The sequence below is a fragment of the Uranotaenia lowii genome, chromosome 2, assembly GCF_029784155.1.
Source record: "Uranotaenia lowii strain MFRU-FL chromosome 2, ASM2978415v1, whole genome shotgun sequence".
NCBI lineage: Eukaryota > Metazoa > Arthropoda > Insecta > Diptera > Culicidae > Uranotaenia > Uranotaenia lowii.
In genome coordinates this window covers 128,815,660-128,835,276 of record NC_073692.1, presented here as the reverse complement: position 1 = coordinate 128,835,276, position 19,617 = coordinate 128,815,660, and the positions used below count along the sequence as shown (strand labels likewise).

Genomic DNA, 19,617 nt, shown 5'->3' with positions numbered 1-19,617 from the left:
TCATTTCAGTCATTTTGCTGCGTTTTTGTGCCATTGGTGACAACTTTGGTGAAGTAATTCGTAGTGTCCGGCCATAGACAACACTTTTGGAAATGAGTGAAAACTTACATGAAATGATTTCTCTTACCACATGAATATGTTGTAAATTCATTTTTTTCTAATATGGTTTAGTGATCATAATATTGATACTCTTCAAATCAGTAGAGGAACCAATATTAAAAAAAATCTATTTTTGAAGTTATTGCTTAAAAACCTTAAGTGTCCGGTAGTAGACATCTTCCCCCTACTCGATGTAACGATAGGCAAATGTTTTTTAATAGCTTTTTCAAAAAATCTGTTATTATTTGTTTTCTTTGAATACTGAAATTTGGCCCGCCTGTTGAAAATGTTGGCCACCCATGCTATAGGTAGTACGAAACAAGTCCTCATGAAAATTTGTTTAAGAAAATACGTATGTACTTATGTAGAAAAAAGGAGTGCTTTTTATGCCCTGGGTGCTCGTTATACCCTTATCTCCCCTTTTAAATATAAAACAGTCCGAACCAGCCGGATTGCCCGGATTTTATTGAAAAATGCCTGGATTTATTCATTTTAATTGGCAAATCAAACATAAAAAGACATTGTTATTTTTTTTTATTTATGCCTCCAAAATTTCCAAAAGTTTTTGAGCAAATTTTATAAAAATCTTTGGAAACCTGAAATATTTTAATTTGAAATCTGTAAATCAGTTTTGATGAAAAATGCACGGATTTTACCAGTTTTTTAAATAAAATTGCCCGGATTTGTCCGGCCCGGCCGGATACGTGCTGAAAATTTTCTGGCAATAGTAAAGAATCCTTAAGGTCGAATCTCACATCTAAGGGATATTGTGATTGCTTAAAAAAATATTTTTATTTTCTAAAACTAGGTTAATCACTCGCCACGTGCCGCAAAGCGTTCGAAATATTTATTTTCCTGATTTTGCATGGCTCTTATGTGTTAATTTACCGCATCCAACAGAGAGAAATAAAAACCATTCGAAGCTTAAATTAAATTAGTTTAATTACACTTCGCGTGATTGATCATTTTCTCATGTTTTATAATCAACCAAAACCAGCTGGCTCACAATGTTGCTACTCGCTGTACTTTGTCCAATCCCACTAACGAAAGTGGAAGTCATTGATACACTCACTCATGCCCTGTTGTTTGTATGCCATTCAACAAAAGGTATTGAATATTGGCAGGTAAGCATGGTAGGCACAACAGCTAGTCGAAACCAATTTACCGATTCATCGAGCCATTTCATTCGTCGATCGGCTACCTCTAATATTGGGCCCTGAATAATGACACGAACGTCCAACGTTGTTTACGCAAACTGGGAAAAACATTTCTTCATTTTCCGCATTTTCCATATGCCCACGACAAGAAACCACACAGTGTGGTGTTGATCACTTTCATTGATGATTGTTTTGATTTCGGAATGCCACTGCGACTGACCGAAGATTGTTTTCCGATTGATAAGGTTAAGGCTTCGAAATGGGGTTTACTGTGATTCAACCGCGCCAACGAAAGGTGCAGGAAACAATATGTAAGTGGGCGATTTTAATGGGCTTAAGACAATCTGTTGTGGGCAGTGATTTGATTCGTTTCATTCGGCAGTAGTTTGCTGTTTAATCGAACGTTGAGCCACGTGCCGCGCAGCTTTCGCAGTCTTTAAATAGCTACAAAACAAGCTGCGAAAAGCTAAGTTCGGCATATCGAAAGAAAAATGGAATCCAAACACTTTCTTGAAGGTGCAAATTGAAATTCCACCGCTTGGAGTTGGTGATTGGTGATTGATTGAATCATTTGGAAACAAATTTTACAGCGTTGCGGATTTTCAATCCATACTTTACGATTATAATTTCTTCACTGAATTATAAAAAAAAATGAACATGAGATTAGCCGATAGTTTTGTTGTAAATTGCCTTTGAATATTTCCTGAAGTTTTTAAATAAATTCATAGTACCTACATATGTATGTAGGTCACAAATGATCCTGAATTATCCAAAATTGTCCAAAATGATTTTGAATTATGCTTCGCAATCAGAAGTTTGAAAAAACAAATTGAAAATGCTTGAATTTTCAAAAAAGATAAAGGTACTCTCTTGAAACGCCAATTAATTAGAATTTTTTACCATAAAATTATTCATCTATGGAAATTTTATGAAAAGATCAGCCCACGTGAAGCGTTAACATAAGATTCAAAATAACATCGCATTCTCGTTGAAGCGTTTGTTTCGATCATAACTAAAATATCGTCAGTCTACATTTAGGGGTAAAAGATGTGAGTGCTAGAACTCATTTTCCAAGTTAAAGCTTTCGAGTTCCCACATCTAGCTCGAATGAAAAGTCGAGTAGTTTCAGTAGCTCTTCTGCAGATCATTCGATCAACTTACCTTTCAGTGGTGTTTTGACGGTACCATGTGGCGTGCCTATGGCCGAGCCAACCGTTCGTTTGGCGATCAGATTACGTTTCAATGGTGGAGGTGATCCCTTCAGCTGTTCGGGTACGATTGGAATCGGCGTCACTGAGTTACTGCCGGGCGTCGCCGTCGTCGTACTCGATGGCACTCGTTTTTCTGGAATGGAAGGAGAAGCGAAGCAAACGGTTAGATTTGGATGGTTATGCTTAATGCTGCGGTAGCAATTTAGGCGTTTATTTGTGGTGGGAGACAGGAAAACATATCTAAAGTGGTTCACAAGTAGAAAAAAATGAGAATATTAAATATTGATCCATGATTCCTAAACAAAATCGACTGCTAAATCCAAAAATAAGATGGACAAAATTTGAGCTCAACAGTTTTTGAGTTGCACTTAAAGTGTAAAATTGTCTTTTTTCCAAATCAGTCACAATAAAAAAGTAAGCGAACCGTTCGAGTGTCTTTTAATTGTAAATAAATTTTCTGTATTGAAAGCTCAATTGTAAGAAACTTATCTATATTTTAGGCATTAAGTGACTTCTTAGCAACATATTCACGAGCTAACGTATCATACGTCCGATTCAAAATAGTTTTGGGCATAGCGTGTCGTAAATGAAATTTGGAAAAAAAACAGTGCACATATTGAAACATTTATATGTAAATTTTATTTACTTCTATTAGGCTGGAACAAATTTCAAATAGAGCGTGATCTGGCGAATGTGGGATGTCCTAGAAATTTGAGAACGGTTACCATGAACCGAGTGAATTGAAGGAATATTGTTCATCAGGTTATGTTGTAAGACGGAGTTTTAAATAAATAAAATAAAATAAATCCGAGCAATTTTATATAAAAGCCTCACAAAATGTGGGCATTTGATTTCAAAATTGAAGACCAAAAACCTGGACAATATCCGGGCAAATTTTGTAAAAACCCATGAATTACTCAACCAAAATCAAGAAAAAAAATTAATAATTTATTTTTTCCTTAAAACTTATCGGCAGATTTTAAATCGTAGGTTGAGGCTTCCGAAAAACCTATCATGATTATTTTTATAAAACTTGCTCTACAAATTTCGTTTTGGAGGAATAAATAAAAAAAATTACTACACAATTTGTTTTTGTTTCGTTTGATTTTCCAAATAAAGTAAATAAATCCGGGTAAAATCTTGGCATTTTCAATTAAATCCGGATGATTCTCAAATTTTTTTATTAAATATCCAGGCAAATCTGGATAAAACCGGGCCATCTGGCAACCTTATCCTATCTGGTTGAGTTATTGTTACACGGACTTTTTGTTATAATTTGAGATATTTTAACATCCTTCATCATTTAGATATGAATAAATTGAATTTTGCAATATCTTATCTTGATATAATTTTGTTATTCTCTTCTGATCAGGCGTGTGTAAAATACAAACATTCATTCAAATAAGCAACTTGATCGAAAATGAGTAATTTTGAATACCTTAAATCATGGGTGGTCAAACCATGGCCCGCGAGCCACAATTGGCCCGCGGCCAACCCAAGCCATGTTCTAAGAATTGATCGGTTTCTTGGTCTGCGTATATCATTTGGAAAGATATATCTATATCTACCCTAACTAAATTTAGAACAAAGCTCTGAAAATATCTTTAAATTAATATACAAACAGTTAAAAGAGAAAAAAAAACTAATTTCGCGAAATAACGCTTTTTAATTGTTGTGTTTGGAAATTTTTCATACATTTTTCGAACAACTGTAATTTTTTTTCGAACGTAAAAGTATACAAATATAATTGTAAAATCTAAAAAAATCAACATGGAGAATCGTTTGGGATTATTTACTTAAAACTGATAATTTGAATCTCCGGGCCTCATTTAATTTTACAAATAGGTTACCGTCACTGTATTTAAAAAAAAATTACAATTACAATTTTAAAATTATCAAAGTCGTTTGGTATTCGTTATTGTTTGCTAAGCTTCAACAGAAAAGGGTATATTATAAAAATGAAACCAAATCTAAATGTACCTATATTTATTATGTTAATATTAACATTTTGCTCTGTTTTTATGAACATCAATAATAAAAAACTTGCCGCAGCGCGTGGAGTAGAGGATAGCTTTAAAGTCTTCTAAGCCAGCAAGCGTGAGATCGAATCCCGGTCACGGCATACATAGTCCACTTTCTGTGGGTTGGTGGTTTTAGCATTTGTAAGATGCTAGCCATCATATCCTCGAAAGATGTACGCTTAGAGTTAAGAAAAAGGGATCTTTCCGAGGAAACATCAAGTTTCATTGAGATCCTGTAGGTGTTTGTGTTCGTAGACAGAATTTACAGTTGGGTTGTAAAATTCAACTAGAACCGGTTTTTTACTGACAAATCTTTCAGAAGAACGACTTTTTTTCTAGCAAAATTTGGACTTGAAAATGCTGCAAAGATTACATAAGACTCAAACTCGTATTCATCCTGTTCATAGAACGCTATCCAAATTCACTAGTCAAACCTAGATATTTAAAAAATCAGAAAGAGTTGGATTGAGTTGAGGTTGAGGTCCGTTTTTCGAAAAATCAACATTATTTTTTATATTACTAGGGTGGAAAAGATTATTCTTTTAAGTGTATAAAGCTTGGGAGCGCTAGTTTTTTGAACAATATCATTATGCGATTTTTTTTCAATTCCTCTATCAAATTTTTCCCAGGAGACAGTTTTCACGTCACGGTATTCGATCAATTTTATTATATTTGGAGACCATAAAATTGACTTAATCTCCATTGTAGTCACGTCATTTGATATTTCTGGGATGAATATAGATTTTTTATGCCTTGAAAAGATTGACGTACATGAATAAGTTGGGAGGCATAATTCATTTCGTATTGCGTATTTTTATACTGTTTTTTGTATTTGTAAAAATATGCAAGTTACAAAAACGACTTTATTAATATAAATCTATACTAAGGTTGTCAGAATTTTCCAGCACGTATCTGGGCTGGAAAATCCGGACTATTTTTATCTAAAATCCTGGCAAAATCCAGGTGTGTGATTTCAAAATTGTCGACCGAACTCCTGGCAACATCAATAGTAAATCAATAGCAAACAAACTTGAAAAAAAAATGTCCATCAAAATTTATCAGCAGATTTTTATTCGTTTTTTAGACCTTTAATGATTATTTTTAAAAAACTTACCCAAAAATTTTAGTTTTGAATGCATTAAGAAATTTTTTTACAATTCAAATGATTTTTTTCCATTCGATTTCGCAAAAAAGTGAATAAATCCGAGCATTTTTCAATGAAGTGCGGGAAACCGAGTCAGACCGGACTTTTCCCAAATTCAGAATTAAATATCCGGGAAAATCCGCATAAAACCGGGCAATTTGGCCAGCTGACTCGATGTAACCTAGGGAAATGTTTTTATAGTGTTTTCAAAAAACTGTTAATTTTTTTTTAAATTCTCCAGATCGATTTGTTTATTTGGCCCACCATCCAATCTCATTTCTGAAATTTGGCCCGCCTGTCGAAAATGTTAGTCACCCATGCCTTAAATTAAAAAAAAAAACTCGCACCGACCGAGAATTGAACTCTAGTCCTCCGGGTTCCAGCTCTTTTACTTTATCTCTAGGCCAATCCATGAACATAATAAATCGATACTTAGCGGTCTTCAACATCGGAACAAAACTTTATCGGAACTTTCTTAATTTTATCGAAATTTAGCAACAAAACAAAATCGCTAACGAAAAGTTAGCGGATTAACTAGCAATTTACGCTTTGTTAAAAATTATTTCATTATCATTCCTCTAGCAAGATTGTTAGATACCCCTTTCGATTTTTCTGAAGCTAACTAAATTAATGAAACTCTCAAACTTACATAAATGAAAAAAAAAAAAATGTCAAAAGAGACAAGACTGATTAAAATTACAAACATTTGAAAAAAAACGACAAAAAACGACAAGAATTACACGAATGACAAAAATATCACAAATGACAAATATAACAAAACTAACATAAATAACAAAAATTACACGAATAACAAAAATAACACGAATGACAATAACAACAAAAATTCAAATATGACGAATATGACAGAAAAGACAAAAATAAAAAAAAAAACAAAAATGCCAAAATTAACAAAATACCAAAAAAGATAAATTGTCATTTTTGCCATTTTTGTAATTTTGGAAATTTTTGTCATTTTTGTAATATTTTTTATTGTTGTAATTTTTTTTAATTTTTGTCATTTTTGTCATTTTTGTCATTTTTGTCATTTTTGTCATTTTTGTCATTTTTGTCATTTTTGTCATTTTTGTCATTTTTGTCATTTTTGTCATTTTTGTCATTTTTGTCATTTTTGTCATTTTTGTCATTTTTGTCATTTTTGTCATTTTTGTCATTTTTGTCATTTTTGTCATTTTTGTCATTTTTGTCATTTTTGTCATTTTTGTCATTTTTGTCATTTTTGTCATTTTTGTCATTTTTGTCATTTTTGTCATTTTTGTCATTTTTGTCATTTTTGTCATTTTTGTCATTTTTGTCATTTTTGTCATTTTTGTCATTTTTGTCATTTTTGTCATTTTTGTCATTTTTGTCATTTTTGTCATTTTTGTCATTTTTGTCATTTTTGTCATTTTTGTCATTTTTGTCATTTTTGTCATTTTTGTCATTTTTGTCATTTTTGTCATTTTTGTCATTTTTGTCATTTTTGTCATTTTTGTCATTTTTGTCATTTTTGTCATTTTTGTCATTTTTGTCATTTTTGTCATTTTTGTCATTTTTGTCATTTTTGTCATTTTGGTCATTTTTGTCATTTTTGTCATTTTTGTCATTTTTGTCATTTTTGTCATTTTTGTCATTTTTGTCATTTTTGTCATTTTTGTCATTTTTGTCATTTTTGTCATTTTTGTCATTTTTGTCATTTTTGTCATTTTTGTCATTTTTGTCATTTTTGTCATTTTTGTCATTTTTGTCATTTTTGTCATTTTTGTCATTTTTGTCATTTTTGTCATTTTTGTCATTTTTGTCATTTTTGTCATTTTTGTCATTTTTGTCATTTTTGTCATTTTTGTCATTTTTGTCATTTTTGTCATTTTTGTCATTTTTGTCATTTTTGTCATTTTTGTCATTTTTGTCATTTTTGTCATTTTTGTCATTTTTGTCATTTTTGTCATTTTTGTCATTTTTGTCATTTTTGTCATTTTTGTCATTTTTGTCATTTTTGTCATTTTTGTCATTTTTGTCATTTTTGTAATTTTTGTCATTTTGTTCATTTTTGTCATTTTTGTCATTATTCAAAATGACAGAAATGACAAAAATTACAAAAATTACACGAACGATAAAAATAGATACGAATGGCAATAATAATAAAAATGAAAAAAATGACAAAAATGACAAAAATGACAAAAAATTACAAAAATGACAAAAATGACAAACCTGACAAAAATAACAAAATCTACAAAAATAACAAAAATGACAAAAATAAACAAATTGAATCTGTTAATTTTGTTGGTTTTGTTTATTTAGTTAATTTCATCAATGTGTGCAATTGTTTAATTTTTGGCAAATTTTGTCAATTTGGTAACTTTAATCAATTTTTTCCTGTTCTCAATTTAGTCAATTTTATCCGTTTTTAACTGTTTGTCAGTTCTGTCAATGCCAATATCGTCACTTTTGTCTATTTCGTCAGTTTTGTCATTGATGTTTCCATCATATTAAAAAAAACTATGAAAAATCAGACTTATTTCCAAAAACCAGGGGAAATTAGACTTTTTTTCAAAAATCATAGAAAAATGGAGGCTTGTCAACTGGCAGGTTGGGTCTCCAAAAATCATGCTTATTCTGAAAAAAAATAGGCATATTGGCAACCTTCTAGTGTATCGATGGACATCGAAATTCAAATTTGAATTAACCCTTAAAATGTTTTGGACGGTATAAGAAATTCGAAATGATCATTTTCGCTGCCCCCTAATAAAGATGACATAACTTCTGGATATTATAAAAAAAATTAACAAATTTCAACGGAATTGTTAAACCATGACAATCTTTTGTAGAAATCAATGAGTACGTTGTCAATATGAATAAAGCTATGTACATGAAAAAAGGACTTCTACCTGACACACGTTAAACTTAGAACTCTCATCCAAATTATTCAAATAATCCATGTTGATTACCAGCTTCTTTGAATTATTTTTTTTTTCTTCTTCTTCAAGTTTCTGCAAAAGTTGTTAGCTTTGACTCTTACGAGCACTGATTTGCATTTACCCATTTTCCGACTGACCTAGAAAAGGCAACAAGAACTATTTGTCGCTTCCTTCAATCGAATCGGAAGCAAAAAAAATGGGAATGGGGAAGAACCTACATCGTTTGTCATGAAGCCCAAAAAGGAATTTCCGTCATTCGTGTTTTCTGTGCTCACCGAACAGGTCCTCCAGTAGAGGAACTTGATTGTTAGTTGGCTAGTCAAGATAGTAGGTATGTATAACCTCAATCAACTCCAAACGGTATGTTGTATGGTCGTAGTTATTGAAGAATTGCTTATCAAATAATCGAACAATAGAAGACTGGTTGAGATCTCAGAAAAAAAAGTTTGACAGTTGGTAGAAACTCTCAAAAAATATACAAAATTAAATCACAAGATTTGCATCTAATTATTTCAGACAGCAAAGCTCCCTTGCGTTCGCTGGACTTCCTCACCTAAAAGAAGAGAAGGTTAAACCTTGAAACCTATCAACGGCCAGTCCCATGAACAAATAGTTTCTTGACCAGGGAATGTTGAGCAAACGTCCGTCTATCGTCATCGTCATCGTTGCCAGGGAGTTGGGAATTGTGCTAAGCCAGCCAGGCACAACACACATACGACGGACGGACGGACATCCAAGTCGGGTAACTTAAGCAGGAAAAGCCGGTAGCTCTCTTAGTAGGTAAGTAAGTACATGGAAGCAAATAAGCAGAAAATCGCTTCCATTTCAATAACCAGTGAAGCCCTCCCATGTTAACCAATGACGACGACCACCGTTTAGTTACCATCAGCAGGGCTCAGTTACTTCTTCTTGGTTACGATGGGGATTCAATGCTCTTCGGAACACAACCGCAGTAGGTATCCACCTCCAGCTGAGGTAAGCTAACGACACGGGATGGACGTAAGAAAAGGAACAAATGCGCAAAACCGTCCCCGGCAACAATTGCGTCCGGCTAAGTGATGTAAATAGAAAGAGCAAAAGAAGGGAACAACTGATTGAATCATGAATTCATTATAGACATTCTGGAAGCTTCGTGGTCTGGGTCGGTTTCGATGGGTTTCATATTTACAGTTTGTCATATACCAGGGTGGCCAGCAAGTTTCCATTTTCAAATTCCCGGTTTTTTTCCCGGTTTTTCGATCGAGATTTTATGATATTCCCAGTTTTGAAATACATGAATGTGATAAGCAGGGGTTTTTTTTAAACCAAAATAAGCCCTTTTTTCATATCAAACGTAAGAATATCCTGTTAACGAAGAGGTTTGTTGGGATTTCTACAGAAAATTGTTTAAACAAAGGATGGAAAAAGTAATTGAGGCCCTTAGAATCAGAGGGTGAGGTGCCAAAATCACAAACTTTGAGTTAAGTACATATACCAATCAATTCTTCATATCTCAATCTATATCTGCTGCAAAACTCTGATTTTTTTGGTAATTTTGTCGACACTTTTTCGATCGAATTAAAACCATGATGTTCCAATTTGAATAAACTTTATCGCACACAGAATTTGAGTATTGAGCTCTGATTTCTGAATTATGAAATTTGAAATATAATCATCGACAATGAATTTCGGGTGAATTACGAATCTATAAGTCAAACCTAAGATAAGTTTGGTTTCATGATTCGAATTTTAACTGATTAATACTGATTGATTATCTAATTTAATATTTGTTCTCTGTAATTTTGAGAACAGAATCCACTTAGTTCTATTCCTCCTATTAATTTTAAATTTTGATTTGATTCTCGTCTTGAATACTGAGTGAGCCTGAGCCTGAGTTCTATAGGCTTGACTTTGAACTTGGCATGTCAATCTAAACTCTGAGTTTGAATTTGCAATCCAACCAGAAAATTTGAATATCGTTATTCAAACTTTAAATTTGAAGTTCTAACACAAATTTTAAAAATTATTCTAAGGCTTGAATTTGCTTTCAAATCAGCCTTTTTAATATGATAATATCTTAATGGGATTCTTATTTTTAAACAATCTGTATTTTTCAAATTTTTAATCAATGAAGAATGCGATTACCAGTAAAAGCGCAAAATGTTAGATGGAATCACGCACGCATCTGGTTCTACCTTTTGGACATTTATGAATGAACCATGTAACATGGTGGCAACTTATTATGAATTTTTCTGTTTTTTCGCATTTTTCCCCGCAGAATTTAATGAATTCCCGGCTCTAAAAGGTTAAAAATGAAATTTATTTGTGAAAAACATTTTTTTTTGAACATATGAAAGATAAGTTCTTCGCGCTTTTAATGCTTATAAAAAATTTGTAAAATTGTAAATGTCAAAAATTAGTAAATTAACAAAAGAAAATCTCAATATATTCTGGAACTCGACCACTTCAGAGCACTAAAAGGTATGTGCTAAGCTAAAAAATCTCGATTTTCAAGAAGTTATCGACTTTTGCCCACATTATTCCCATGGAATTTAGATCCCAATTTTATTTCGCTTTTGAGAAAAAAAATGAATTAATTTTAGAATTCAATAGTTTACATAGGGGAAAAATGATCCATAAAGAATTTTCCCGGTTTTGATTTGAAATTCCCGGTTTTTTCCCGGTTTTCCCGGTCCCATTTTCAATTCCCGGTTTTTTCCCGGTTTTCCCGGTTTTCCCGGTTCACTGGCCACCACGGATGCGTTCAAAAAAAAATGAAATCGCGCAGAGCAGGGCATAAACTTTCAACTATGACAGACGGTCATTTCTTTCGCAGTAAATATGCAGCAAACTTGCGAAACTTATAAACTCTCTTGTTTCTTCCATGCATATACCTTTCTTGAAACTCAGAAAAATTAAGAAATTCATTTGAATAAATCACAGTCAAAAAATTTGAAAATTCAAGTAATTTTTTTGTTCCGGATTTTCGGTGAAAGCATATATTTGAAGGAAGAATATTTGAATTGAAAATGGATAAAAGTTGATAGAAAAGTTAGAATTTTTTTTTCCATGAGCAAAGGTTTTCATGGTGAGGCTATTCATACCTTTTTCAGCAAAACCTTTGACCGCATCGGCATACCACTTTTATTCTTCGAATTAAAAAAAATGGCTTTCAAACATGAGATATGAGACATGAGACATGAGACATCAGACATGAGACATGAGACATTATACATGAGAACGCTGAAAAAGGTGTGTTTTGCGGGCCGGGGATTGCTGATCCCTTATAAGGTTTAGTCACATTACCCAAGGTTCTCAATTGGTCGAATGCATTGCTTCGAATATACCGAATATACCGTAATTTTAGGAGGTTTCAATTAAATTACCTACTTTGAAACTCTTCAGAATAAAAAATACAAGTCTCTTATCTATTATATAAAATTCTCTTGTAACGGTGTTTGTAGTACTACTCCTTCGGAATGACCCAACCGATTCAAATGATATAATTTTTAGAATATTCTGTGGGCATGCGAATCGGTTTAAATCGAATAAAAACAACAAAAAGTCGCATCAATTAACCGTAATCATTAAATTTGTAATAAATTGAATCAAATTAAAGTCATGGCCTTCAATTTTTTTCGAGATTTTCTTTCTTTTGGGCGCCGAGCGGTTTGTTTTTCGTCTCCAGGGTCGAGGCGTCGCAAGCAAACGTCGTAGGAGGTTAGTAACTATGGCATAGCATACTGTTTAGTGGGAATATTTGGGCGCGCATTTCTCAATCGAGCATTATTTCAATGCATGTGGTGGCCATATGAAGCCTAGATGTGATTTTTTCTTCTTGATTCCTAGATCATTTGTACAGCACATTGTAATGAACGACGCCTACATTTGATCCAGATTGATATTTTGCCGATCAAATCAAAACCATTTAAACGATTTGAAAAAAAAAAACTTTAATTCGTGTTAATTAAAGAAGGAATTGTTGTCTGAATAATATGAATTTAGTACTGATGCGTATGAAATAATGGTATGACTCTTTGCGTTCATTTGAAAAAAGAAAAGTGGAAAGATTAGGTTTATAACCCAATACGCTAGAAATATTTTTCGAACATGTACAAATGTGCTTCACAGAAGTTGTATCAAGCGCCTTTAAATTTATAGAACAACCACAAAATCCGTTGCAAATGAACAGACACATGAACTGAACAAGAGCCTGTCCTTTAAAATGGATAATATAGGATTGATGTTCATTTAAAAGCCGAATGCAAAAAAGTGCAAACGTTCAACATTTACAAAAAATGTATACATGATTTGTTAATTTATAAATGGTTGGACCCAAATAAACAATTTGACTAAATAAACTGAACTTTTTTTTTAAATCGTTCACCAAAAAACTGTTTACAGGTTCCCTGATTGTTTACACAGAACTTAAGTACGTACTTAACAAAAATGTGTGTTTTTGTTCAACATATTTTGGCTACAGAGAAGAGACTTAAGATCCGATTTTTTGTTGAAATTTTTTTTTTTTTTGTGATTGATATTCCAGAAGAATAATTTTTTTTGATAAGTTTTTATTATGACCCAAAAGTGTTGAAAATAATATTAACTCCTGTCATCTCACACGGTGAACAAGTGGCAATGCGCCTTCTAGCCTTTAAACATATACCAATTTTTCTCTAAAATAGTCAGATAGGGTATCCCGAGTGTTAAATCTGAAGCGGATATTTAAAATTTTTTAATGTCGAGGTAAATTTCGAGGTAAATTTACATGAAAATTTCCAGTAAAAAGAACTCATGAAATCAGTGTAGCCTTTAAAGATTAGCTCTTTTTTATGTATTTAATTTGTTTAAACCTGCATTCCAGTTAAATGTTATTGAATCTTGAAAATATCACATAATCTTAAATAGAATCACAAATCACCTTCAACACTGTTTAGGAAAATTTTAAATCAGACAACAATGGTTTAAATTGGCAGGTATGTCTTTAAGGATAAAAAAGAAAATAAAAATGCTTTAATTTGGTTGAATAACAAAAAATTGAACCTATATTTTCTCCTTTCAAAAACAAATTAAATTCCTTTGAAAACTAACCCAATAAATCAAATCTTCTTGATTTAATTCGCATTTTTCGCTCCCACAAATAAAAAAGGGCGAACTTTTTTTTTTGACATGATTTTGATGAAAATATGGATATAAATAACTACTGCTTCCAAAGGTGAGGAAAGTGAAGTTGCTTGAAAATGGTTTGCAAAAAATCTTCTCTAATGTTTTTATTTCTTCAGTTTAAAAATATATACCATCCAAAGCTACTTGGGAGCTAAAAGTGCTGCGCAAGGCAGAATATTGGGCAAACACTCCAAAAATTTTCCCGATATTCAAAAATATGCAATGAATTTACAATAAATGAGAAAATTTTGATTTCGATTTAATCCTTAAAGTGAAACGAGCAAAGTGGAGTTAATCAATTAAATGGTATACAATGAATGAAACATAGATATAATCAACATATGTTATTTATGGAACAAGTTATGAAGAGTGGATTTTTTTTAGCATGAGGCTTGCCAAGTTTGATGGTTACGTTGAGTGCTGAAAAAATCGAATTTGCAACGGGTAGCTGATACCTGACACCATTCGGAAATATTCAAAGCATCCGAATCAAAGAAATGTAAAGGAAAAGGATTCATGTAAGATGCATGTGAAATTAATTGGACAGAATTTTTTAATAATTTATGAAAAGACCCGTAGAATTGAGTTAAAGTTCCTAGATTTGATTCCGATATAATTAAGCGGGACAATTCGAGCAAACGGAAAAGATGGATATGTTAAAAAAAACTAGGACACGTTCAAGAAAGCGAGACGATTAACAACTCAAAATTTGATGCTATTTTTTAAGTCAAACAGTGAAAAAAAATGGAAATAGACGCCAAGTTTAACATGGTAAGACGAAGTTTACCGGGTCTGCTAGTTATTCTATATATTACGCAATATCACTACTTGCTTCGCCTAAGCTCCATCATGCAAGACTATAAATCATATTGGTTTTGAAGATAGTAAGAAAACTTTGCCTTTCGAAAGTGGATAATTTGGACCTTCCCATCACCTTTGAAAATGTGACCATTTTCAGAAACGAAGATGTACCAAGACGAATTCAAGCATTAGATTTGATACCAAAAAGAATCCGGTAATCGAACAGGTCGATCAAATTACAGGTGACATGGCTCTTCATAGTCTCAATAGGGCTTTGAGGCAGGGAAACGAAAAGATTTTTCCTTGAAAAACAGATTCAGTCAAAATTATAGAAACCTTGTTCAATACTCTAAGCAGGCCCAGAGAAGGGTAGTTGTGAAAACAGTTAATATTTCCACATGTATACTACATGGTTAGCCACTAGCCTTCCAACGATTTAAACCATCATTCCTAATATGATCTTGTGATTGTTAAGTTAGATCTCTGACCCGAAAATGCCTCGTTGCAGATCTAGCATTAGACGTAGAGACAAATTGCTACATTGCGGCATTGTATGCATAAACCCAAAATTCAAATTTAACTGAGCACTGTTGCAACCGAAAATTGAAACAAGGCAAAGATCCAAACTTAGCCAAGTTAGCACTCGTGGTTGCCCACAGGGAGGTGTACTATCACCTCTTTTGTGGAACCTAGTTGCAGACGGTTTGTTGAGAAAACTCAATGACCGTGGAATACCAACCTATGGATTCGCAGATGATTATCTTCTGCTGGTAAGAGGTTTGTGCATAAGCACATTATTTGATATAATGCAACAAGCTCTGCGCTCTGTTGAACGATGGTGTTCTCATGTAGAACTTTCAGTTAATCCTCTAAAAACTAATATTGTTTTATTTACTAAAAAACGTATCACCCGCGGGGTGCGCCCTCTGCTGTTTTATGGTTCCGAAATCACCATGTCTAATCAAGTTGAATATTTGGGTGTCATTCTTGACTCCAAATTAAACTGGTCTGATCACATCGAATTCAGAATCAAAAAAGCATGCATGGCCTTCGGACAATGCCGACGTGCAATCGGAAAAAACTGGGGACTCAAACCTAAACATATTCACTGGATTTATTCCACAATAGTAAGACCAATTCTGGCCTATGGGTGTCTAGTGTGGTGGCAGAAAGGAGAAGTTGCAACAGTTCGGACTAAACTAAATCACCTTCAAAGAATGTGTCTCTTAGGGATGTCCGGATCGTTCACTACAACTCCTACTGCAGCACTAGAGGCTCTGTTTTCTATCAAACCTCTTCACTTGTTCCTAAAACAGGAAGCCTTCTCATGTGCTTTTCGTCTACAGGCAGTTGGTCTCTGGCTGTCAGGAAATATCGAAAGATCATCGAGTCATACAAATGTGTGGCCTGAATTAGTTAGATTAAACAAGTTTAATTTAGCGCCAAACGATTTAACACTCTCGAGTAGTTTTCCCTACATGGGGTTCAAAGTCAAATTTCCTTCTCCTCAAGAATGGTTATCAGGTTTCGTAGGGGACCAAATGTCCTCTCATATTGTATTCTATACTGACGGTTCATTATCAAACGGCCGTGCAGGTGCAGGAATTTACTGTCACGAGTTGAACATAGAACATGCTCAATCTCTAGGAAAATATTGTACAGTCTTTCAGGCTGAGCTATATGCTATTATGTATGGAGTGCAAATTGCACTTCAAAAGAAGATTATGTTCAGAACAATTTATTTCTGTTCAGATAGCCAAGCAGCTATCAAATCACTCAGTGCTTCCAGTTCTAGATCAAAACTGGTAATCGCATGCCGGAAAGCAATCGAAGAACTTGCTGAAGGCAATGGATTAAACCTTCTATGGGTACCCGGACATAAGGGAATTTTTGGAAACGAATGCGCCGACGAACTCGCTAGAGCTGGGTCGGAAAAGGAATTTTACGGACCAGAGCCGGCTGTCCCAATATCACCATGTTGGTTCAGAAACCAAATTCAAACTTGGTCCTCTAACCAGCATGAACGATACTGGGAAGAGTTGGACACTTGTCGTCAAACTAAATTATTTTTAGAAAAACCATCTCCAATCATATCGAGTTACTTATTAACTTTAAATAAATCTCATTGCAGCATCTTGATAAGAGCACTCTCCGGTCATTGTAAACTTAACTATCACATGCACAACATTCAGCGTGCTGAATCTCCAGTGTGTGAATCAGATGTGGAAGATCCCTTCCATCTTATATGTAACTGTCCCTCATTTGCCAGACTACGTTTTCGTACTCTGGGATCTTACGCTTTAAGCGAATCTGAGTTTAAGAAATTAAACTTAAAAAAACATTCTATCATTCCTTACCGAATGTAGAAAAGAGCTTTAATGCTAATAATCCCTAGTGGAAAGGCTTTATGCCATCTTAAATAGATTGAATTTATTTCTTCCTTTTATAGGTTTTTCAGGTTTCTCAGGTAAATGATGAAATCTTGGATAAAAAAAAGGCTAGGCACAATTTTCCCGTATGTTTGGATAACGTGCCGCTATTAAGCCTACCCCCATTCTGATACCTGAGCACTGTTGCAACCGAAAATTGAAACAAGGCAAAGATCCAAACTTGTATGTCACGGTGTGCACTATGCTTTGAAAGGTTTTCATTTAAAAAATCTACACTTTATAAGCCCAATATTCGAAATAAAAATTCATAATTTTATTTTATGAATAACTTTTAATTGCGTGGAAGGAATTGATGAAATTCAGTGGTTATTGACATAACACACAAGAAGATCATAGACAATCAATTTTGCACCAAGGTATTGATCCAGAAAAGTCCCACTGATAAATCCTGTAATATCTGGAAATCAACTGTTTGAACATCCTTCGTGAGGTTAAATCTTCAAAGTCAATCCGGAAAACACAATGCCATTGCTTGTTATATCTACTTCCAATAAAAGCGTAGTTAAACGACTCTATGAAATCAAGAAAGCCGAGGGGTTAATTCAAGCTCAATCTTGAATGAACTTCGGGAAGACATTTTTCTGTTAGCAAGTTCCGCCTGAATGTTCCTGGAAAGTTCCGTAAGAAAAAGTTTGAAATTTGCTACGTGTCATACGTATAAGACTAACGATCTGTGAGTGTGTCAATTTCGCTAAGTCATTCATAACAATTCCCCGATTATAGGTCAATTCAATGAGGAAGAACGCAAAAAGCACTAGCTAACCTTTCATAGGTTCCACGAAGCTAATATTCAGATATGGTAACTTCCTGCCTAATTTTTTTTTTTTTTTTTTTTTTTGTTTCGATTATAGTCGTTTTACCATCTTTATGGCATTCGCGACTTTATCAACGGTGCAGTTGGCGGATCGTTATTGAAAAACTTATCCGGTACAACTGTGTTCGATGTTTGCTCTTGGGCTCGAACTCACGGACATCGGCTCAGGAGACAACAGACCTGCCAACTGAGCTATATCACAAGCCCGCTTCTTCCTGCCTAATGCTATTACGCGAAAGCTGTGATACAGCGACTAAAAACAAAAAGTGTTGTTTTTATTGCTCAAGGAGAAAAATATTGCAAACCCGCAAAAACTACATTCAAAGAGAATATTCTGGGTTATTCTAAAGGAGAAACTCCTGGAAATAAATTCGGTTTTATAAAGTGCCGGGAGTTAAAAAAAAGTGTTTCAATGTTTTGGCATCTATGTTCTTCTAGTTTTGGAGGCATCTCACTCACCACTTGACAGATTCTGCACATGTTAATACGAAGACGAAATGCCTCAGGTTTTCATTTAAAAAGCTGGCAAAACACTACTAATTATTAGGTAACAATAATTATTTGCCGTGAAAGAAGTTAATTTTGAATTGAAATGCTTCAGTGTTGTTGACATTTCTCAATTAATTTATTTCTCCATTTTTTTAAAAGAATTCATAGATAATTGAAAAACGTTATACATCTATCATAAAATTTTGTAAACAAATGTCAGTACCTCATTTGAGAAAATAAAAAATTTCGATTCACTGAACAGTCATATCAAGTATAACTTAAAAAAATACCTTCTTGTTGTTTGTCCAAAAATAGGAGTCAGCGAAATTTTAGTAAAAAGATGGAAGTCGCGACAAACAACTAGAATGAATTTTCTAAGAAAAACTCGTTTGTTAACCCTTTACTGCATGTTTTTTTTCAGCGGGAATTTATTGACCTTTAGAAGTTTATGCTCAAACCCCAAACAAATCAATAAGTTTTAATAGTTCAAATAGTGTAAGAAACAAGATGATTTTATTTTTATTTTTTTAATAATAATAATCCGCGTTGCCAGGTACATGTTTGACGTTTCGTAGTTAGGACAAATGTATGGTCGTTTTCAAAACCTTTCCTAAAGCTCCCTAACTAATCGAAACTCTTCAATGGTGGACATGGTGTCGCTAGTGTTTGCTTAATTACTCCCATTGCTATGCGTTTTTGATGCATTAATTTTTTTTTAATCTTGTACAGAACTGAATTTATCTTAAAATGTGGAAAAGAGAAATACTTCGAGGACATACAGTACGCGAGAATATAAAGTACGCACTTGCGATAAACATTTTAAATTCACTGTATCCATTTTCACATAAGAAATATCAAGTTAAAATATTCCGCTGAATTGTAATATTGGCTATACACTAACGACCGGCGAAAAAATTTTGTCAAAAAATTTCGTTCTTCACGCTTTAGCGAAGTTGAATTCAAAGTCAGTTTTCGCATGGACAAAATACTTTTTTTGTACGTTTATGGACACAATACGGACTATTAAACTAACGCTATTTTTCTGTTTAGAAAACTTTTCCGTCAGCATATAAGTCAAATAAGATTTAGTTTCCTGCAAAAATATGTCGGAACTGAGGATTTTATTATTTGTTTAACATTTCAAAGGCTGGTTGCTGGTTGTAGATTTCCGCTTTCTTCCTCTGTCTTGCTGAACCGCTACGATTTTTAGCCTTTTGCTTCTTATTCGTGCTCTTGGTACATTTTAAACGTATTTTCTATCAATTTTGCTTTGAAACCATCTTTCTGATGGTTTTTAGCATGAAGTTTGCGAATATTTACGGAAACTTGATTTTCATCATCTTATCGGATTCGCGCCATAAAAATTATGAA

The 19,617-nt window shown here is 33.4% G+C and overlaps 1 protein-coding gene across 1 annotated transcript in view; it reads right to left on the bottom strand.

The window, feature by feature from the left end:
- LOC129744081 (serine-rich adhesin for platelets-like) overlaps positions 1-19,617 on the bottom strand; it is a 324,036-nt gene that overhangs the window by 177,254 nt on the left and 127,165 nt on the right. The window contains exon 4 of the mRNA XM_055736434.1: positions 2,418-2,600. Coding sequence (XP_055592409.1) covers positions 2,418-2,600 — 183 coding nt within the window. The remainder of the gene's footprint in view (positions 1-2,417; positions 2,601-19,617) is intronic.